Here is a 22,430-nt window from a genome sequence, read left to right as displayed (position 1 = left end):
CTTTCAGTCTGCTGTGGCGGCTCGGCTGAGATCTGAGGCCTCTGGAGAGTATCATGACGAAGGAGATACGAGTCTTGTTGATTCAAGTCCCTTTCCCCTCCTCGACAACTTCGCTGGCTCTGCGGCTGGCTTCCCAGAAGACAGGTCTCTCATACATAGTTGGCCAATATTCACCCATAGTATGCTGTAGATGAGCCAAAACTAGAGGAAAAGTTGAGAAAGCGCATATGTCCCAGGTGGAACGCTTTTTAATATGCAATCTGGTGGCCTTGTTCGGTTGGTGACTGCTCTGAAAGACTGCAGGACAAAGAAGCATCCAAGAGTGCACAGAATCTCGACTTGAACGTGAGTAATCCTTTCAACGTGAATTCCATGATGTGAAAAGCTTGTTCAAGATTCTCCGTGCCCAGCTCAAGGAGCCTGATTATCCTCCCCCTCGACACTCTCCTCCCTCAAGACCACTGTCTGAGTTACAGGCTCGCTCACCAACAGTTGGAAGCAAAAGTCCTCCTGAGGCTCCGAACCAGTCACTGTTACGATCCAGAGTCCGTCGATCTTTAGTTTCGTCGCCAATGATTACGAGAACCGAGCTTTGTCGACTCTTTCCATATCGCCCAGGGGGCCAGCAATCCGCAGCTCGTCCATACCTGACCTCGCAATACTGTTTCTGAAACCAGATTTACTGTTCTTATCGCCCCTACTCAATAGTATTCTGGACTTAGGGGGCGGCGGCACTCTGATGGTAGTTAATTACCGCGATATCGAGACCATCAAATAGCAGCAGAGCCCTGCTACACACATGCATCTCACAATATGCATGTGGTCAAGCTAAATCCATTACCCCTGGCACAAGTAAGCTGCCTGTCTCCTCTTCGAGAAGGTCCCTGAATGCAGATTTGACCAGAGCTAGAGAAATTTCCCGCACAGTACGGACGGTAGATGCTGCTGATTTGATTCCATCCCACCATGAAATCCGACCTTCCTGATCGATCGAGAGAGGCTCACCAGCATTCGTCGAGTCAGACCACAAAATAGGAATAAAGTAGAGGCAGGATTCCGCCGGAACGCACGAAACAGAGGCTTTGTGAACTGCAGTCATATTCCCGACGCCATTTTTTAAGTTGGGTTGCAGTGACGCCCGAAGATGCAGCTTGGTGTTTCGCTCGATTGCGGGCCATTGAGGGACCCTGGCCCTCGTATCATGCATCACAAATAGAAGCTCGCCATAGCTACCACGATTGCAATCATTCTTGGGCAGCAAAGATGGATTGAATGAGACGTTACGATCTTGGCAGGCACCGGAGCTGATCTGACATGCTTCTGGCTGTGAGGGTATATATAGCAAAGGGAAAAGACCCTTCTTGAAACGAGCTTCTTGCCGTCCTTTCGGTCAAGCAGTACAATTGTTACGAGCTGCATCACCAGGCACTGTTGCCATCAGGCTAAGATGGTAGCTTACCTCCGTCTGTTGCCCGTTTTGGGCCTGCTTCTAGCAGACGGCGCCCGAGTAGCTGCTCAGGGCTCTCACGGAATAGCTAATGGAAAGGAAGACTGGACGAAGGGGGAGTCGTCCATTATCCCAGGCGCCTACATTGTCGAGTTCGAAGATGGTCATGTGAGTCAAACTGGTTCCTGCATCCTTTCTGGCTGTTACTTCAGAAACCCATCTTGTCGAGGTCTAACCCCATGGTCAACCATAGGAAGAAGCATCACTGTTCAGCGATCTCCAGCGACACGGCTTTTCCGCAACCAAGCGGCTAAACCTCAACTACACTCTGTTCAAAGGAGCTTCCTTTCAACTGGACTCTGTTGACTTGGATCCCCATTCCACCTCCGCTAAAATCGCGTCTGTTCCCTCGGTGAAGCAGGCGTGGCCCGTTCAACGATACAAGCGACCGATCAATACAACACTCAGCTCGATAAGCAGCGACTCAATTCACTCGCGTGATGTATCGACTCTTTTACGCCGAGCAACTTCGGGAAACGATACATATGCGGTCCATGCTCAGGTTCAGGTTGATAAGCTTCATGCAGAGGGAATCACCGGCAAGGGCATCAGGATCAGCATCATCGACACGGGAGTCGACTTCAACCATCCCGCTCTGGGTGGATGTTTTGGCGAAGGCTGCGTTGTCAGCTTCGGAAGAGACCTGGTTGGTGATGACTACGACGGCACCAACACCCCCGTGCCTGGCCCTGAGCCCTATAGCACTTGTGACGGCCATGGAACACATGTCACTGGCATCATTGGAGCCTTGCCAAACCCCATGGGCTTCATTGGTGCTGCTCCTAATGCGACTATTGGAATGTACAGGGTCTTTGGCTGCAGCGGCGATCTTGGGGCCGATGTTGCCATCGCAGCAGTCAACCAGGCCTTCGAGGATGGAACAGACATCATCACCCTATCTCTCGGCGGATCATCCGGCTGGACAGAAGACTCCTTTTCGGTTGCCGTGTCCCGAGTCGTTGATGCGGGCGTCGTCTGTACCGTGGCCAACGGCAACTCGGGCTCTGCTGGACTTTTTGTTGCGGGAACCCCAGCCAACGGCAAAGGCGTCACTGCGGTCTCGTCGGTCGAGAGTACCTGGACGCCATTCTTGGGGACGGGAGCTTTTGTGAGCACGGACAACTCGACGACGAATCAGACTCTGTTTGTCTACACCCCCGGAGCCTATCCGTTTCCCAGCAACATCACCCTGCAAGTATGGCCAGTAACTCCAGATGTTACCACGGACGGCACTTATGGTGCTTGCAATCTTCTCAGTGACAAGGCGCCGGCCGATCTCAGCGACAAGGTCGTTCTCGTCAAGTATGATTCGGCCTGCGATTCGTGGACGGAAGTGACCAACCTGCAGAAGAACAATGCCACATACTATATGTTCTGGTATGACAGTCCTGGAAAGTAAGTGTTGCCAAGCTCTCCCATCTTTGTCCCCAGACACAAAAGAACTAACTCTTTCTTCAACTGACAGCCCTTGGTCTATTGGGGCTACCAGCGCTTCCGGTCTCGGCATGACTGGCTACTCTCAGGGTGTAGAGTGGCTCAACGAGCTCAGCAGCGGCAAGGATCTCTGGCTGACGTTTCCGGAGTCATCATCGTCCACCAAGGCCGGTGTCTTTGTGCCCAATGCCATCAACCCCAACTACATTGACACCTTCACCAGCTGGGGCCCAACATGGCAGGCTGATGTCAATCCTTCCATCTCCACTCCGGGTGGTACCATTCTCTCTACTTGGCCGTTGCCCTCTGGAGGCTACCAAATCGATACCGGAACTTCCATGGCCACGCCGCTGATGGCCGCTATTTACGCTCTTCTCATGCAAGCCCGAGGCATCAAAGACCCCAAAACACTCCTGAACTTGGTGTCGTCAACGGCTCTGCAGCTACCCTTCTATGATGGAACCAACCTGTATGCAAACGAGCTGGCTCCTGTAGCCCAGCAAGGCGCAGGGCTGGCTCAAGCTTACAACGCCGCCCATACAACGACGCTGCTCAACGTCCCCAACATTGCGTTCAACGACACCGACAACTTTGTGAAAGAGACGAGCTTCACCATTAAGAACACTGGAAAGCAAAGCGTTACTTACACCATTGGCCAGACTCCTGCTCTGACCATGTATACATATGGAAATGGTGACAGTCACTTCCCGGCCCCATTTCCGAATCCCATCGCCGAGGGCGCCTCGGCCAAACTCTCCTTTTCGCAGAGCACGATCACGGTCCCGGCGGGTAAGTCAGCCGATATCACAGTGACGGCCACTCCTCCCCAAGGACTGAACTCCTCCGCAATCCCCGTTTACAGCGGATATGTCACCGTCAACGGCACGAACGGCGATGGGCTTGTTGTTCCTTACCTAGGAGTTGTCGGCAGCCTGGCCAATCTCCCAGTGCTCGATCCCGACTTCAACTACATGATCCACTACAACGTCTACTCAACCGTGCCGGCCGCTGCCAACACCACGTACATTGTGCCCTACCCCAACTCGACGGTCGCATTGCAAATCGACCCTGAACCGGACTATCCCGCTCCCATTATCCAGATCGACGCTGGCACGCCCCTCCTTCGAGCCGACCTCGTCGCCGTGGGCGATACAGCGGACAAGGTCAACACGACCAAGGTGCTGGACGTCGACATCGTTGGCAGTCTGGCTGGCTATCCCCTTCCGTACACTTCGAGGTCGTATTTTGTCAACGCATTTACGGGAATGACCCAGGAGGGTACCGTTGTGCCTGAGGGAAGTTACCAGTTCCTGATCCGGGCGCTGAAAATCTATGGAGATGTAAACAATCCGGAGGATTATGAGAGTATGCTTACTCAGACTTTCAACATTCAGTACAATACCACAGTTTCGGCTTGAGTCGGCAGACTTTGAAGCACCTAGGCACAGATTCAACAATATCAGACATACCTTTGTATCATGATTTTGTCTTCCAGTGACTCGGGAAGGTGTAGAATTCGTAGAGGATGATTGTGAAAACAACGGCGAGGCCAGTAAAACAGTTTATGGAGCATATTATCAAGTCACGAATCATACAAGAACATCCGATATGGTGTAGTGGCTAACATCGCTCGCTCTCATTCTTCGAGTGCCGAGCAGCCCTGGGTTCGATTCCCAGTATCGGAGATTTCTCTTTTTGCAGATTTCACAAGATACCGAGTCGTTCAATTCGCAATAAGCATCTCTTTCTTTTTTTTTTTTCCTTTTTTGCGACTTTGTTTACTGGTGTACATAGCTTCACAGGATGAGGTTGGTTCAATTGGTGAATTGGTAACTGACGGCGCAGCAATTGCATTGAGTCGAGAACTGAACACGGAGCGTGTCGTGGACAGTTCAAGCTAGAGGGACAATATGAACCGCTCTTCTTGCTTTCCTGTTCAATGAATGATCCAGATAATGATTTTGCCCAATGTTAGGAAGAAGTTTCGTTCACTTCCTTTTTTTTTTTAACAGCATCGTCGGATGGTAGACTGGTGTTTCACGGGTCATCGAAGCGTTGCGAACTCACTTCTTTCAAGACTCATAAATTCATACTATTTAAACTGACTCTATCATAACACTTGAACTCGTTACAGCCTCTCTCTCCCAGCTTCATCTAAGCGCAAAGAGTCAAGGTCACGTCTTTGTCGGCTCCACAATTCTTGACCTGCGAGCCAGCAGGAGGGATACCGCTGGTCCAGACAATCTGGGGGCAGGCAGTGTTGGCACTGGAAACAACCACCTTATGGGGGTTAAAGGCGTCGCCAAAGACGTCTGAGAGGTCGTACCAGATGGTGCTGCCCTGGAGGTTGGTGGCAAAGATGGTCTGGGGCTTGCCGGTGTAGAGGCCGTCAGGCTGGATGGTGACCTTGATGGCGCGGCCGCCGGTAACGGGGTCTACCGAGAAGGTCTCGCCGTAGGAGCCGCCCTGGGCGAGGGTCGTGGGTGCAGAGACTGCACTGCCGACGGACCAGAGGGTGACGCTGAAGGGGCACTTGTTGACGACGCGGGCCTTGCCGAGGGCAGAGGCCGACTCGACGAGCGCGGCAATGGCGAGGACGGCGGTGGTGGTGAACTTCATGTTGAAGTATGTTTGAAGACTTGAGCTTTGAAAGGGTAGTTGGTACTGTTGTTGTGAGTCTCGAGAGAGTTGATTGTGAGTCTTGAGAGTCTTTATGAGAGTATGAGCTGATGATCTATTTTGAGAGTCTCGTTTCATGGGAACGAACCTCACCTTTTATATCCCCCAAGCTCCCACTGCTCCTCACGGCGAATGCCTCTTTCGATCCCCTCATACTGCACTTCGTATCGTATGCTTCCTACCGAGCATCCCGTGTGATTCCTGCTCGTTGCGCATAAAATGCTGTCACCAAGCCGGCCAGCACATCCTCGCAGCCTCACGCATTCCGGGGGATCTGCACTATCCACATTACCAGGTTAAGCTTAAAGCCTCTCAGAATACGAGCACCGCGATGCCTAAATCAGCGTCGACCTGGGCGGTGAAAAGGCCTCGATGCGGCTGAGAGCCTCAGCAGATGGGTTGTACAGTCGAATACGAAGCCTCTTGTTTTTCATTCCATTGCGTAAAACAAAGAGACTGCCCATGTTGTTTTGCCTGCAGAAGACGAGAATAGAGTCAGCTCAGAAAGGCTCCGGCTGGATGTCAGGTAATGCCGGCCCGCTGGCGGAGGAGCTTTTGGCGGGATCGACGCGCCAAGCATCGTATTTCTGGGATGCGGGGGTTTCCAACTCAGACAAGTCCCGAGGCTGGGATTCGCCAGAGAGGGCGATGCTAGGATGCAAGCGGAATGGTGTTTTGGCTCGGGGCCTGGCATAAGCCCAGAGGGCCCCCGAGCCGTGCCTCCTCCTCGGAGCTGAAGCTCACATATATGAATGGATGAGATCATGTGTGCTGAGCTTAAGCATCAGCCCACAGACGGCTGGTCGGCGGCATGATGAGAGCTGCCAAAGTCTAGAACAGTTCCGCTCCGTTCGGGTAAGGTACCAAGAGTCGGGCATCGCGTCGGGTCATTATGGAAGGGCTGAGCTGTGGGCTGAGCGGGTTGAATGATGCAGCTGGTGTCGTATCATGCAGCCAAATGCAGGGCGAAAGCATGGCCACGGCTTGGGTGGCACAAGAAAAACGTATGACAGGCACCACACGTAACGGTTGACTACGTTACCTCGGTATATGCTTAGAAGGACGTACTTTGTCCAGCAGTTGCTCAGTAGAACTTCATCGGACCAAGGTCTACTCCAACTCCGTAAAAGCCTGGTACATGTAGGCTTTCAGCATTATGCATCCTGTAAGCAACCACATGTTTCATTCGTCATGCAGTGGAATAGAAGAATGACATGAGAATTCTATATAACTATCTATGTATTTTATGCTGACGCAGTGCTATGCATTAGATGAAGCGAGACTGACCAGTTGTGACTCGATTTCACTCATCATAACCTCGTCGCCTTTCCAGGACCATCTGCTAGTCAATTGCTCGCCTTGATGAAACCCCCCGGCAGCACCTTTGCCCCCTCCACTCCATGCCACCAGTTGACACGATGAGCCGCGAAAATCACGTACTGGGGACGGAGCTTGGTCTCGTGCAGCGTGAAATCATCGACAGTGCCGATTCTCATGAAGCTCCTGTCCGGCGAGAGTGCGCTTCTGCGATACATGAGGGTGCCGCAGGTCTTGCAGAAGTAGTTTGCCATTTCCGTCCCCGAAACCGGCGTCTTGTCCTGGCCCCAGCGGCTCAGGTTGTCCTCGCCGCGAAGGTACCTGATGTAGGAGTTGTCGACGGTGAAGTTGGAGGCGAACATGGAGGCGGTGACTTTGCGGCAGTCGAAGCAGTTGCAGACAAAGGTGTTGATTAGGCCTGGGGCTTCCGTAGGCTGATTTTCCCAATCAATATGTCAGTCAATAGGATCACCAAGATTTGTGAGTTATGTCACAGAGGTGTCGATGTTGAACGTACAAATGCTATTTGCACAGCGCCGCAGAGGCAAGTGGCTGTTGCTTCAGTATCGGTGGACCAGCCATCTCGAGCAACTCCGGAGAGGGCAAAGTTCTGGGATTGAGATTGGCTGCCCATGGTGAATGAAGTTTCGGTTTTCTTTTGATGTCCTTGGAGGGATGATATAGATGGTATAGATGGTTCGGTTTGGATGGAGCGTTTGCTTGTTGGTTCAGTGGTGATAGATTCATCGTCTTCGAGACTCATCCCCTCTATATATACCTGTGAGGTTCCATACACACAGCATTTCAATTGATTCCTCATCTCGAGCTTCGAATCAATATATCACGTCGACAGCTCGACGTAACAAACATCCTTCCATCACCGCCTTCTCTCCCATTTCCCCATTCAGTAATTTTCGTCTTACAGGGTAGTTTCGCTTCCATGATGTCACTAGCCAGGAACTCGGCAGGTCAGTTGGTAAGGCTAGAATGGAGTACGTAAGCGGGGCGGCAGTTCTCTATTCGGTAAATCAAGCCTGGAGGAGTTTAGCGGCGCACGGAAGATGCCGCTTGCCTTTTCTAGTTTCCCCTCAGAACATTGGAAATTCCCCAATTGGAGTGTCTTGGTCAGCTTGCCTTCAGTGGGCGATCAATTGGGTTCAAACGTTTAGACGTCGGTATCGGCTTCTGCATGCTTGCAACTGCCTTGATTGCTTGAGACCAACCTCGGTTCTCTTAGGGACGAGGGACTTATTCAGCCGAGTTGAGATGCCTCAGGCACGCTGCAGCGGTTGGGAGTGAAAGAGGCAAGAGCGACGTGATGGCAATGTCTCACTATGAAGGTGGGGTTGGTTCAACCATCCACCCATCAGAGGAAGCCGCGATGGAGAGCTCGGCAAATCCTTCACCACCTTTCAAAAATTCCATGAAACCTCAATCATTATAGCGATAAACTAGCAATAAACCACCTATCTCGGCCATCCCCAATAAACGTCATTGCAGCCACACAAGCACGTACGAATGATCTCTCATGCTCACTCTTTTGTCCAAACTCCCTCAATCCTCGACTTGCGCAGCACCAGAGCCGCCAGATCCGCAACTCGCCCGCTGGTCAGCAGCTCCAGCACCTGCAGATGAGCCTGCAGCTCCTTTCCAATCCAATTCCGCAGCTCAATGGCGTTGAGCGAATCAAGCCCGAAAGCCGTGATGGACGTGTTTCCCTGCCGTGCCGCCATGACCTCTTCCGGCAGCATCAGGATGGCCCCGAGCTTGTCTCGAAGACCAAGCGTCACGACCTCCTGAGCTTCTTCTTCGGTCGTACATCTTCGAAGCTGCTGAGAGACGGACAGCTCTTCGGATCCCGACGATTTATCTGCATCGGCTGATGAGGCGAGCAGAGCATCACGGAGGTGAGTAAACTTGGCATCCGAGGCGTAAAACGGCATTGACGATGCGTTGTCGAAACCCAGTCCGGTAACCACCTGCCCCTGGCAGAAACTATCCACTTTGCCTGTCATGGCGGATTCGATCAATGCCAAAACCTCAGCCTCGCCCACAGTGTTGTCGGACAAGTTCCTCATGACCTGTGACATCTTGGCCGCATTGTCAGCGAGGTAACCAACGCCTTCGACCGCGGCGAGATCGATAGACGCGGCTGCCAGGCCTCTGCGTCTTCGGTGCAGGACAAGGGCATCGAGATACGTGTTGGCAGCAGAATAATGTGCTTGGCCCCTGTTGCCCACGATGCCAGCAACAGAGGAGAGAACGATGAAGAAGTGGAGGGGAGCATCGATGAGTGCGTCATGAAAGTTCCATGCTCCGGAGATTTTGCTTCTGACAACGGCCTCATAGTCTTCAAATGTCATCTTCTCGAAAAGGACGTCCTACGAGGTCGGTTAGTGATGGATCAGGAGACGCCGACAATGCCGTCCAATGGCTTGGTGGCATCCAAAAGGAGGGAAAATACATACTTTGAGGACCATGGCAGCGTGAATAACGCCCCTGATCGGAGGCATATCCTCTTGAAGCTCATCCACCAACGATCGGACGCTTTCCGCATCTGCAACATCACAAGGCACAACGTATATCGAGGCACCCAGCCTTCGGCTCTCTTTCATCAACTTGCTCACGTCATCTGTGATCTTGCCGCTCCGAGAGAGCAGGATAATATGACGAGCACCTCTCTTTACCATTCGCCTTGCAATAGAGCGTCCAAGACCACCTGTTCCGCCAATGATGAGGTATGTTGCATCGCGCTCCAGCATATCCGAGCGAGGTGCAGGGTGTGTGGCCCTGACTTGGCTTCGGCCGCTATGCGTCACCACCAGTTTGCCCGTCGTCTTGCCGCTCTGCAGCCTGCGAAGTGCTCCTTCAACCTCCTGGATGCTCACGGGAGTGATGGGCCCAATGGGATTGATCGTCTTATTCTCGAGGAGACGCATGACGGACGCAAAAGTGCGCTCCATAATCTTGGGCCTCTCTGCCGCAACAAGCGTCAAGTCCACTGAGCTGAACGTGCAGTTGAACTCGAGCTTGGCCATCTCGAGCCTTGTGTTCTTCGTGATGTCTCGCTTCCCCAGCTCGATAAAGCGACCAAACGGTGCAAGACACTCCCAAGTCTCGCGAAGAAGATCACCCGCCAGCGAATTGAGCACAACATCAACCCCATGGCCGCCAGTGGCCTCTCTGATCGCTGGGCCAAACGAAGCATCTCGACTGTAGAAAATGCGATCTTCGGAGATGCCATACGTCTCCATCAAAAGCTGCTTCTTGTCCGCACTCCCAACTGTGGCGTATATCTCGGCGCCTATCATCTGGGCCAGCTGGATGGCTGCTTGACCAACACCACCAGTTGCGGCATGGATCAATATCTTTTCACCAAGCTCCAGCCGGGCGAGGTCCATGATGCCATAATAGGCAGTGCAATATACAACGGGAATGGACGCGGCCACCTCAAAGCTCATATCGTCGGGGATGACAGCAGCGCTAGACTCGAGGCATCGAGAGTACGTGCTGTAGGCGCCCAGAGACATGGCGCAGACACGATCGCCAACTTTGAGGGAACGAACATGAGCACCGATCCGAGAAATTACACCGCTGCATTCGACTCCGAGGTACGGACTGGCCACTTGGCCCATGGCGATAACCACATCCTTGAAGTTCATGCCTGTGCACGCCACTTTGATTTCGACCTCGTATGGGCCCAAGGGCGTCTCCTTCTCGTCCTTCCAATACAGAGAGTCGAGAGCACCATATGTGCCAACAGCAACCTTGAGGCGCCGTCCCGGCTGCTCAAATGGCTGTGCATATGGCGGTGCGGCCGAGGCCTCTGTGTCGTGAAAGATGGCGAGATTCATGTCATCTTGCTTGACAAGGCGGGGGACCATGAGTGTGCCAGCCTCTTCGGCGAACTCATAGTCCACCGGGGTGTCGCCTTCTGGCAACGCCATAGAGACTTTGGCGGCACGAAGGATGAGCTCGGCTGTGTCACGGACATCGAGTTTAGAATGGGGGTCCAGATCGAGAGAGGCTACGGCCTTGCTCGCCTCAGAACGGACAGTGCGCAGGAGCCCCTGCGAAATGTTGGCCTCTGGACGTTCTGCGAATCGATATGCTCCCGAGGTCACCCAAAGCACCGACTGGCAGTTGGTTAGAAGATTCTGCATCTTCTCAAATGTGTCTGCTGTCATGTTGGCAAGAAGCGGCTCATCTATCTCTGCCAAACAGATATAGCAGGTGGTGGGCTCAGGAGTGACGTCGAAGAAGTTGACAAGGTGCGGCCTCTTCGCGGTCCGCAACTCCAAGAGGTCGAGGAGAGCCTCTACCAGTGGTTCGCTTCTATCATGTCGAGATACGAGGACAAACTCGGCATCAGCTAGGCTGTTGGCACGCTCGTGCACCGCAATCTCGCCATGCGTTCCGTTGCCGTTGCTGCTTGTGATGCCGTTCTTGGTTCCTGGAACTTCTAGAGGACTGTTGGCGTTATGGCATCCATTCCCATTGACCTTGTTGCCATTTGTTTCCCCAAAGCCTTGAGTGGATTCCTTGAGATGGCCGTTATGCCCATTGCCGTTTGTCGTTGTCCCGTTGAGAGATGTACCATCTGTATGTCCGTTTCCAGCGGACGTCGTTTCCTTTTCTTCTCTATCCGTCTTCTCCTTTATCCCATCGAGGGACTCCCATTGTACGCTGTAGCATATGGATCGCGGGCTCGGAGTCTCATCGATGTCGCCATTTACGGGCGTCATTCTGAAGCCACTGATCTTCACCACGGGCTCAAGGGCATCTTTATACCACGTATCAATGACAAAGTCGACAGGCCCAGGAGCTGCAAAGTCTGGGCAGCCGTGAGCAACAACCTGCACTTGCTCGCCAGGAGACTTTGGTAGTTTGCTACTCAATTCGATCTCTTTGACGGCTGATGGCATGAAGAGCGAAGGCATCTCGCCGCTACCGGCGCCGAGAATCGGAAAGGTAAGCTGAAACAAAAGATCCACGAATGCTGCTGGTGCAATAGACGCTGACTCGAATGAAGCAGGCATTGTCACCGCTGTATCGGGAATGGCTAAAGAGGTAGTAGAGTATTGCTGGTGTATCTGGATGTTGACGCTTGGGGAGATTCGGAAAACTCCGCTATATCCAGCTCCGCGAGCTTCCAGTTCTGCATAGAAGCGGTCCAGGGGGAGCTGTTTGCAGCTCATGCTCATGATGTGTTTGCGACGAACTGAAGCGGAACGCAACAGGCCAGCGCTGACTGGATTCATCGGCACAGCCTTTCTAATCCCGACGAGGCCGCTGCAATGCTCTAGCCAACCCCTGGCCGAGGTCCACGAGGAAACGCGGAACTCATCCCAATCATTCGAATCGGACCTCGTACCCTCCGCATAAGGTTTCAGTGAGAATACAGTCTCATATGGAGCGCCGTCGTCGAGGATGAGGGCCTTTGAGACTTGGATTTCACGAAGGCGAAAACCTTCGACCTGCTCGGCTGGGATACCTCGCAAATGAGCCCGCTGTGACGCCGCCTCCACAGCCATGCAGATATAGCCTGCGAGGGGGAAGGTTGCCAGGGACTGCATCCGATGGTCCTTGAGCCACGGAACATCATCTGTCGAGATGACGTTTTTCCATTTTGGCTCAAGCTCGCTGTATGAGTCCTCCAAGAGACCCAGGAGGTCATGACGCGGAAAAGGTTTCTGGCGCAATTGCTTTGATGAACGAGGCTCGAACCAGTACTTGTGTTGTGACCAAGGGTACGGATGAAAGTCTGTAATGACAGCAGGCGGTTGGACGCCTTCATTTGGATGGTTGAGTCTCCCAAAATCGATTGCGTGGCCTTTGACAAACAATTGGCCTGCGCAGTTCAAAGCCGTCACGGTGGCGTGTTGGTTACGAATGAGGCAAGGCAGATATTTGGTTCCCATGGCTGCTTGAGGGCTGATACCCTTCAAGATCTGCTTGATAGGGCCCTCGAGGGCAGCATGTGGCCCAACTTCGACAATGACATCTGGCTTCTCGCCAAGGTACAGCTCTTTGAGAGCTGTAGAAAAGAGCACGGGGTTTGTCAGATTTTCGACCCAATAAGATGGACCAAGGGACGACGTCGAATCGAGCTTACAGCCCATCAGTGAGGAGTAGAATTCGACACCAGAGGTTGCTTGAGGGGCCATGTATTTGATGGCGGCCTTGTAATCATCTGCAATCAGCTGCATGTGAGCAGAGTGATATGCCATGTTCACTCGCAACTTGCGGTTGAAGACGCTTTGACGCTCCAGCTCTGCAGCAAGTCTGTCGACAGCTTCTTCGTCTCCGGAGGCCGTGATAGAACTTGGAGAATTCTCGCAGGCCACGGTGACTCCCTGCAGCCCCTGAGTCTTGATGATGCTCTTGACGTCTCCAGCCCCCGCACCAACAGCCAACATGGCACCTCGAAGATCTGGATGCTTGAATTTCATACCCGAGGCTACCTTTCCGCGCCAATAGGCGACAGACATGGCATCCTCGAGGCCAATGGCACCGGCAGCGAAAGCAGCCCCAATCTCTCCGCTGGAGTGGCCAATGACTGCCGATGGCATGACTCCCCAGTTCTCCAAGAGTTTTGTAAGGCCCAGCTGAATCGCTGTGCAAGCAGGCTGCGAGATGTGCGCCTCGTTGATCAGTGTCTCTTCTTTCCCCTTGACCAGTTCGTCTACTAGGGAAAACTCGGCGCCAATTTCTTGCAGATAGTCGCTACATCTTCGAACGGTGCTGGCGAATACCGGATGGCTCACCATGAGCTCCTTGCCCATTCTAGCCCACTGGGCGCCCTGGCCGGTATACACGAAAGCCACTTTCGGCTCATGGGAGGAGACCGCAGGAGCTGCTCCAATGCCGTTGAGAGCATTCGCGAGCTCATCGCACGACGATGCCGTGATTGCAATGCGCCACTGGAGATGTGTCCTCCTCTCACCGAGCGTGTAGGCCATGTCCCTGGCCAGGCGCTTCTGAAAGACCTCGGGATGCTGCTCAATGTAGATGCCGAGCTGTTCGGCTACGCGCTTTGCTGCGCTTTCATCATGAGCGGATAGGACAAATAATCTGGGGACCTCGTTCTGAGTATCTTGAGGAAGGTCGGCAATTGAGAACGGAACCTTCTCCAGCACGACGTGCGCATTGGAGCCTCCGAAGCCAAAGCCGTTGATGCTGGCGAAGCGCTTTTGACGAGGCCACGGCCGTATACTGGTCGGAACTTTGATGTTCCATTCGTCAAGGGGGATAGCTTCATTGGCCTTCTCAAAGTTGACGTTGGGGAGGATGAAACCCTTTTCGAGCATCAAGGACGTTTTGATAACGGAAATGATTCCACTTGCATTTTCCAGGTGGCCGACGTTTGATTTGACGGAGCCCATGAATAACGGCGCGCGCTTCGTGCGGCCGGCTCCGAAGACGCGGTATATGGAATGAGCCTCTATGGGATCTCCAGCTCGCGTCCCGGTTCCATGAGCTTCGACATAGCCAGTGTCGTCGGGAGAGATACCGGCTCTGGCATAAACATCGCGAATCAAACGCTCTTGAGCTTCGCCACTGGGATTTGTCAGTCCGGTTGTTTTCCCGTCCTGGTTCGTGCCGGTATTGATGATGATGGAGCGGATCTTGTCGTTGTCCGCCAGAGCCTTGTGGAGAGGTTTGAGGATGAGGCAGCCAGTGCCTTCACCCCGAGCGAAGCCAGACTTTGCTCTGTGGTCGAAAGCAAAAGTCTTGCCATGCTCATTGAAGAGACTGCAATTATGTCAACAGATGCTCGTCTTGAACATCGCATTGCTTGGACTGAAAGAAACACACTACTCACCCTAACAAGGACATGGACACCATGTCGTGAGGCTGAAGGTGCAAACTGGACGCCGCGACAATTGCCGAGTCTGACTCTCCTGAGCGGATACTCTGCACTGCCAAATGCAGCGCGTAAAGACCAGATGAACAGGCCGTGTCTGCCGCGAACGAAGGGCCATGAAGGTTGAAGTAATACGAGATGCGCCCGGCTTGGATGGACTGATGATTGCCCGTGGCATCGTACATGGGTATCTGGTCAACCTCTTTCAGGGTGCCCAGTCGATAGTCCGAGGAGGTGCCGCCGATGAAGACCCCCATATTGCTTCCAGAAACAGCATTTTTTGGAAGCCCGGCGTTCTCCAGAGCTTCATACGTGCATTCCAAGAGATGCCTCTGTTGAGGATCTGCCGGCAATAGTGAGTCTTCAGGATACATATACTCAAGCAGACGTTGCTGCCGCACAAGAGAAGGAGATGTTCATACCCATAGCCTCGGCCTCCTGTTTGGTGATATGGAAGAATGGTGCATCGAAAGTCGACAAGTCACCGTTCATGAAATAGCCACCTTGGTTGTTGAAGCAACCCTTTTTCTGCGGATCCGGATGATGGAAGGCCTTGGTTGCGAATCTCTCCTCAGGAATCGGCCGCCAGCCATCACGGGAGCGCGACAGCATGGTCCAGAAGTCGTCAATTGTCGAGACATCTCCCGATAGACGGCATGACATGCCGACTATGGCAATGGGCATCGGGCGTTGCCCATCCATGTCTTGCTTCGAGGACGACATCTTGATCAGCGAGGGAGCCTCGACTGCCAAGTCGTCAAAGATGTCGAGGAATAGGTCTGCGTGGGAACAATTACGACCTGTATCCCATGATTCGAAGGGAATTACGAAGTGAGAAGCAAAGTCTGGTGCGGGAAGAATGGTTTAATACAACGGACTTTATCGTCATACTACCTCAGGGGAGCAGCTTCAACTTCGCAGATTAGATGACAGGCCCTCGATAAGAGACATGTATCAGAACGAAAAGGGAGCCACCGAAGCGACTGTCAGCCAACATAACCCTGTTTTTTTCCGTGAACATCAGCTCAGCACTCCATGGCTGGCGGGCATCAGCAGTTTGCGGATTTGAGGCACAGCGCCACGCTACCGTAGGGCCGGTAATTACAAGAAAGCCAGCTCGTGGAACACCCAGGAATGCCATAATTAGCGGAGGGGGCCATTATTCTCTTGTTCTACAAGGAATAACAGGGGCCGCTCTCGATGAGTCCGTGTTGGGAATGTCTCACTGGCGTCTGCCCCTTGGACTCCCATTTGCTGCTGCATGCATCAAGCCACCGGATATCCTTCCGCCGACCCATGGAGTCTCGAATATCTTTTCAACTGGATCCTGACCATTTTCAGAGGATTTGGCCATGGAGAGTGAAATTGCGTCAGTTGTGCGGATTTAAAGCTTGCCCACTCTATCAGGCATAGAAGATGCAGCCATCAAGACAGAGATATTGCGGTTGACGTGATTCTGACTGTCGTTACACATACACGATAACGGGGGCCGAGGAGCTTACTATCTATATTGCGTGTTGTTCCCCCTCAGCTGTGCCGAATGTACTGCGATATTACACGTGGTGTAACACTAGCCAAATTGTCAGATGCAGGCGGCATCATCTTTGACCAAGGCAACGAGACACGCTCAACATCGCGGCTCAAACTGGCCGTGGTCGATACATTTATAATATGAGCTGTCAGTTATTGGGCCTTGTTAGTCTCGCAGTGACCCCTCAAGGGATGGTAATGCTAGCATTTCTTGAATTTGCAAGACATGTGGGTGGCTTAAGGATTGTCGCTTTCTCTGGAAGGGAAAGTATTTGGAGATGATGGAGCTCGGACAACAGAAGTAGTTGTAGGATCAACAAAGCTACATCCTGGCATCGCTAACCTAATGAGGAGAGGTTAGAAGGGCGTCTCTGAGCTCAGAAAGACGGGAGGTTGGCGATCTGCCGGCTAGATGTGTGTCCCTCCCTTGCCAAATACGGACACGGCCTGGTTATCCGGAGGCGTTGCGTTGTGTAACGGTCTCATTTGCCGCTTTCCACGTGTGGCTTCCTCTTGCATATCTGGCGCGATGAGCTGATGACCTTGGCCATTGTCTGCAGGTATAATCCGGGCTTGCTGGCTTCAGCAAACTCTTCAAGTTCTCCTTGCATTTTGTTCGGCATAACTCTGCCCGTGGGGAGCATTTGGGGAGAAAAATGTAGGTCTCTGAGGTATCACTCAAGCCACGAGCGGGCGGATCCGTCAAATTTTGGTTGAAAGCGACGTGCTCCTGCGGGACTGTCTCAGATTGAACACGATGTCTCCGACTTCGTGCCGCCCCGGTTTCGTCCCCTACACTAAATTGTGGGTTGCGGCCTATCAAGGGACTACTTGTATGTCCTCCATATTCTATGTTGGATTGTTGGCACTGATATGTTCCACATGCTCCCTACACAAGGGGAAGTGCGGTCTCTAACGAAAGAGGGACTGTGTGATAAATCAAGGATCATTCTCTGGACCTATTATTTCTTGCCTGGGGGACTTGGATTGACGACCTACATTCGTATCAACCCCCGACATCATGAAGGTTCTTTGTCTTCACGGTGCCTTTGGCAGCGCTTCTGTGAGTTTAGAAGGGCCGGTGATGGAAAGTGTTGACCTGATTTACTAACGAATTATTTTCTTTTGGGTGCTCAGAACTTCAGAGTTCAGCTCGGCATCTTTGCCGATGCCATCAAACAGCCGGATATCGAGTTCAAATGGATCAATGGCTTCACGAATGCAACGCCACCGGCCGGCTTCGACGACTATTTCGGCGCTCCACCTCTGTATCGGTTCATAGACGTTGATGGCATGAGCGAGCTGGAGCAAATGGTCGTCAAGATCAGGGACATTCCTCAGGGAGACTCTCCTGAAGAGACAATGAGAAAGCTGGTTGCCGACAAGGAGCAATTTACTACCCCAGCTGTAACCATGGCACTGAGCCAGCTTTTGCAGCTTCTGGATGATGATCCGGAGATTGATGTCAGTTGGAATTCTCTCTCATGATATGGAGCTTATCACCACTGACACGGCTGTGTAAAGGCGATACTGGGCTACTCGGAAGGGGCTACAGTTGCAAGTACTCTGATCCTAGAAGAGCAGCGTCTCTTCAGAGAGCAAGGCCGCCCTCGGCAGATTAAGGTTCGCTGACATTGTCCTCTTACCCTCCTGCTGTGTCTTCCCGCTTAACTGACAATGAGCGCCAGTGTGCCATCTTCTTTGCGGGCTGGCCTCCGGTTCGCATCGTCGATGGTCGTGTTAAGACGCTGCTCGCAGACGAGCACGACGAAATGATTGACATACCGACATGTCACGTTGTAGGCTGTAACGATCCGTATATTGATGGCGCGGTAGCGCTGTACGGAATGTGCGATGGAGATATGGCGATTTTGTTCGATCATGGGAAAGGACACACGGTGCCGCGGGACGAGACCACGGTGAGGGAGTTGGCAGAGACGATTGAGAAGACATTTGATCAAGCTGCGTCGTTTGTTCACTGAGTGGGTATCAACGGATTCGGGGATATTCTATAGATTCGAGCAAGAAATTAGTCTACATGCATATCGTGTCCGTGAAGCAAGATGTCTCGCAACAATTGTAACTCTCACGCTGTCCGCGTTCTTCTCAATGCAACAGCCGTAGTGTTCACGATGAAGCAAACGAGTTCAGGGGTATTTCTGCCCATTCTGGCCGGAAGCTATCGTACCTATTGCGGGGAGACGATATCGTTTCGCGTAAGGTCCGACTCAAGAAGCGGTGGAGGCTTTTTGGCCTTTGTCTGAAAACGGCATCAGCGAGTCTCGACTTCAACTTTGCTGTGCTGAAAGATAACCACGATAAGTCGGTCCTTTTCCACACACGCTTGCAGCTAGATGAACAATTTCGACGCCTCCAAGGGTCAGTGATACTCAATATCTGTTTGCACACGCGTTCAAAGGTGCAGTGAATGGTTATGGTGTTGTTTTCAATCTTTGACTTGTTCAATTGGATAAGAAGAGAGAAAAGGGAGCAAATCCAGGGGGCCGTATCGTCCAAACCAGCGGTTTGAGACAACACAATGAGGCTAGGACAATTGCGATGCTTCCAATCCGGGTTTCCGGAAGAACAAAAGCTCCTACGGATTCACTCAAGGAACAACAGACAAGGAGACAAGAGGAACAGACGCACTGGGGCTTGAGGCTTGCTCGTACGGTCGAGTTAGCTAGATAGCGGATGGAGAGTGAGCAATATGTGAAGGAAAAGAGAGGCAGCTGTCAGGCACCTGCACGCCACCCAGCCAAAGCCGAGCAATTCACTTCATCGAGGGCCTACACGCACAAGAAGGAGAAATTTCTATCCTTCTTCCTGCAAGACATTTCTTCCCTTCACGCAACCCTCCTTCCTTCAACCCTTTCATCAACCTCACGAGCCAACAAAGACAGGTCTGAGACACAAGACATCGCAGCCATGGCACCCTTCATCTCCAAGAAGGTGTTGATGATCACCAACATCGAGCGTGGCGAGCTCAACGTCTTCCTCGCCGCGGCGTCATCTCTGATGGCTGCCGACCCCGACCTGGATCTGCATCTCGCGACCTTTTCCGGCGCCCAATTTGCTCTTCCCAAGGGCCTCACGTATCACGAGATCAAGGGCATCCCCATGTCCGAGGCCCTCCAGCAGTACTTTACTCGCACGCAGGGACACGCCAACTTCCCAGACTCCTTCACCAAGAAGCCAGGCTTCGTCAACACCCAGCAGGCAATCAAGGATGCCACATCGACCTCTGTTCCCTACACAGGACGCCAGATGGTCGACGTTTTCACCTCCACCGTTTCCATCATCAAGGACGTCCAGCCAGACTTGGTCGTCGTGGACAGCCTCATGGCGGCGGGTCTGACAGCCTGCTACGACCAGGGCATCAAGTTCATCTGCCTGGGCCCGACTTCCATCAAGGAATTCGCAATCTCCTCGCAGCCTCGCGCAGCCGGACTCTGGAAGTTCCCAGCGTAAGTGACTCGTTTCTTGCAAATGATGACTTGGACTGACGATATTGCTGCTCAGCCTCTTCTCTGGCTTCTCCTTTCCCGTGCAGTGGCACAAAATCCCCCTCAACCTTTACTATGCCTTCTCCAAGGTTAGGGCCTTCAAGAAGGACAGTCAAAGAAAGGATGTTCAATCGTACTTGAACGCCCACTGCGTCATCAGAACCCCGGTTGACCTGATCACCAACCGCCCCAAGGACGTCAAGATCTTGGTCAGCAGCCTCCCCGAGCTGGACTATCCGCTCAAGGTCCCTGATCACATCATCCCCTGCGGACCCGTGGTGCGAGCCTACGCGCCCCTCTACAGGAGCAACCCCAAGCTGGCTGAATGGCTTGCTAACGGACAGACGATCCTCGTCAACATGGGATCTCTGGTCAAGGTCTCGGAGCCCCAGGCCGTGGAGATGGCGCGAGCCCTCAAGGCTGCCATTGATCGTTTCGACCAGGACGGTGAGAAGAAGCAGCTCCAGGTCTTGTGGAAGCTCCAGAAGAAGGGCAAATACTCCGTCTTTGCGCCGGAATGCATGCTCGCCCACGTTCTTGGCCGAGAGTTTGCCTTTGATCGCGTCCGAGTGGTTGACTGGATCCAACCCGAGCCGTTGTCCATCCTTCAGACCGGCGATGTCATTTGCTCCGTCCATCACGGCGGCGCAGGCTCGTTCAACGAGGCCATTGTGTAAGCTTTCCGCCTCAGTCCCCCCCTTTCCCTTCTAGAAAGCATCAACTGACGAGCATTCCTTCATTATATACAGCACCGGCGTTCCGCAAGTCGTCCTTCCGGCTTGGGCAGACAACTACGACTACGCTCAGCGTGTTGAGCTTCTCGGCGTTGGCCGCTGTGGCAACAACGCCACGAAGCCTCGCTGGACTTCGGGAGAGCTCACTCGTTCGATGCTTGAGGTGCTGGTGGGCGACACCGCAGCCGCGATCAAGGAGAAGGCGGCCCATCTGCAGGAAGTCTGCCAGATGAATGGTAGCGGCGCTGATAATGCGGCCATTGCCATTTTGCGCGAGTGCGATGTTCTCTGAATCCTGACTTTTACATGGTGGATGGGTGAAGAGCAACAAGATCTACTGCTGCTTCTTCTTCAGGGCTCGGATATGCCAAAGTAGGGTACATGGAACGGATGATGATTTGATGAACAAACTGGGCCTGACAATATCATACGTCGCCCTTTTCGCTATGTTAACAGGGACTTTGATTCCCAAGGGTAGGAATGGGGTTAAGGGTTTGTCACTTCCTTCGGATAGGAACATGTTCATGGACGGAATAACATGGCATCGTTATATTTCGGCCAGCTTCCTTGCAGTTGTGTGCTACGCTTGTAGTCCGTAGGTGCTTCATCGCCATGTTCCAGTGAGCCTGAATATCCATGACTGTCCAAACCATTGACACCCCGCCTACGGTCACGAAGAACCATGCATATCACCACAATTTCTCTTGGTGAGGAAGCAAGCGAAGGAAAAGTATTCAATATCCTCATTGGATGATGAGCTTCACGCTCTACGATCATGCACGAAGGACTACTGCCGGCCATCTTCTTACCTATTCCGAAAGAGCATAGTAGAGACCTGGCTAGATCTGCCTGTGCCTTAATTAATGCGAGTCGACATGAAAAGCACGTTTGATCTGCGGCGCCCCAGCCTGGGCCAGGGCTTCTGCCTCCAAAGCCCCGTCCTCCAGCCACATGGGAGTTCCTTGTTGCATACGGAGTACGGTAGGTAGAGGGGCACGCCTGGGTTATGCAGACGTTGCATGGTACGCCCTCGTATCGCCCTTGTTCCCCCCTCTTTTCCCATTTTCCCTTTCTCCTTTGCTTGCCGGGGGAAGGATCAGGAGAAGTAAGTGAAGAGAGGTAGCGAGGTAGGATTAGAGAAAGACCGGGAGGATGAGAGGATGGGAGCGGGGAAGGCATCACGCACGAGGCCGAGGGAATTCCGCAAAGTGCCGTGCCAATGGGGGTTCAAGATCTAGCAGGATGCCAGCTTCGGAGCCGAAGCAATAACCTACAAGGACGGAGGTAAAGGCGCGAATCGAATCAATGACGCAGTTTGTCTCACGCACAATGCTTCAGACTGGTCCATCTCGGAAGAAAAGGTTGCCCGTGACCTGGTTTAACCCCATCACCCGTCCTTGTCACGATGTCGCATCCTGGCAGCCCTCTTTAATCTTTCTACGAAGTACCGATAAGCATCAGTGCCGCTAGACTATGGCGCAAAGCGGCCCGTATCGTTATGGCTTTCTCCCTCGCGAGGGAAGTATTGAAAGGAGGAGGAGGAGGAGGAGTAGAAGGAGGAGATGGCCAATCGGGCGGGCGCTTTCTTCACCATGCTGGCGCGATAGGTCTCTCGATGGGGAGCATGGCCCTCCCTCTGTACTCTCCTCCGCGTCTTTTATTGACCACGCCCCCCATTCTTGGGGTTGATTCTGGGGGTGTCATGCGCGGGCTGTCGCGGGATAATGGTGTCGAGGGCGGCATGGCCCTTCTGGGCACTAGCAGCGGAGAGGGCTTGGGGGACAGCAGACCGGCCGGCTGGGGTGTCGGTTTTTGGTGGTCGGCTTGACGGACCCCGTGGTTGCTGATCAATCAAA

General features: G+C 53.0%; 6 protein-coding genes and 1 non-coding gene across 7 annotated transcripts; 4 read left to right on the top strand and 3 right to left on the bottom strand.

Moving 5' to 3' along the window:
* Positions 1-1,447: 1,447 nt before the first annotated feature.
* On the top strand, positions 1,448-4,359 carry BBK36DRAFT_1155068 (subtilisin-like protein; the record flags this gene model as incomplete). The annotated part of the gene is made up of 3 exons (XM_024893790.1): positions 1,448-1,615; positions 1,701-2,902; positions 2,973-4,359. The coding sequence occupies 3 exons, from the start codon at positions 1,448-1,450 to the stop codon at positions 4,357-4,359; spliced, it is 2,757 nt and encodes a 918-aa protein (XP_024753572.1).
* A 184-nt stretch (positions 4,360-4,543) lies between these two features.
* On the top strand, positions 4,544-4,626 carry BBK36DRAFT_t21. The gene has a single exon. It is a non-coding gene; the product is annotated as a tRNA-Glu (tRNA).
* A 469-nt stretch (positions 4,627-5,095) lies between these two features.
* On the bottom strand, positions 5,096-5,567 carry BBK36DRAFT_1173647 (hypothetical protein; the record flags this gene model as incomplete). The annotated part of the gene is made up of 1 exon (XM_024895878.1): positions 5,096-5,567. The coding sequence occupies exon 1, from the start codon at positions 5,558-5,560 to the stop codon at positions 5,096-5,098; it is 465 nt and encodes a 154-aa protein (XP_024753571.1). The 5' UTR covers positions 5,561-5,567.
* Positions 5,568-6,966: 1,399 nt separating this feature from the next.
* BBK36DRAFT_1136925 (hypothetical protein) lies at positions 6,967-7,571 on the bottom strand (the record flags this gene model as incomplete). Its single annotated transcript, XM_024893117.1, has 2 exons — positions 6,967-7,371; positions 7,455-7,571. The coding sequence occupies 2 exons, from the start codon at positions 7,569-7,571 to the stop codon at positions 6,967-6,969; spliced, it is 522 nt and encodes a 173-aa protein (XP_024753570.1).
* Positions 7,572-8,469: 898 nt separating this feature from the next.
* BBK36DRAFT_1173644 (polyketide synthase) lies at positions 8,470-15,527 on the bottom strand (the record flags this gene model as incomplete). Its single annotated transcript, XM_024895877.1, has 5 exons — positions 8,470-9,318; positions 9,406-11,368; positions 11,561-14,692; positions 14,763-15,147; positions 15,227-15,527. 5 exons carry the CDS (start codon positions 15,525-15,527, stop codon positions 8,470-8,472), a joined length of 6,630 nt encoding a protein of 2,209 aa, XP_024753569.1.
* A 1,828-nt stretch (positions 15,528-17,355) lies between these two features.
* BBK36DRAFT_1155064 (hypothetical protein) lies at positions 17,356-18,316 on the top strand (the record flags this gene model as incomplete). The annotated part of the gene is made up of 4 exons (XM_024893789.1): positions 17,356-17,397; positions 17,472-17,798; positions 17,859-17,957; positions 18,023-18,316. The coding sequence occupies 4 exons, from the start codon at positions 17,356-17,358 to the stop codon at positions 18,314-18,316; spliced, it is 762 nt and encodes a 253-aa protein (XP_024753568.1).
* Positions 18,317-19,262: 946 nt separating this feature from the next.
* On the top strand, positions 19,263-20,866 carry BBK36DRAFT_1155063 (glycosyltransferase family 1 protein; the record flags this gene model as incomplete). The annotated part of the gene is made up of 3 exons (XM_024893788.1): positions 19,263-19,801; positions 19,857-20,513; positions 20,590-20,866. 3 exons carry the CDS (start codon positions 19,263-19,265, stop codon positions 20,864-20,866), a joined length of 1,473 nt encoding a protein of 490 aa, XP_024753567.1.
* Between the last annotated feature and the right edge of the window lie 1,564 nt (positions 20,867-22,430).

This window comes from Trichoderma citrinoviride (genome assembly GCF_003025115.1).
Source record: "Trichoderma citrinoviride strain TUCIM 6016 unplaced genomic scaffold BBK36scaffold_1, whole genome shotgun sequence".
Classification (NCBI taxonomy): domain Eukaryota; kingdom Fungi; phylum Ascomycota; class Sordariomycetes; order Hypocreales; family Hypocreaceae; genus Trichoderma; species Trichoderma citrinoviride.
This window is presented reverse-complemented; position numbering and strand designations above follow the sequence as displayed.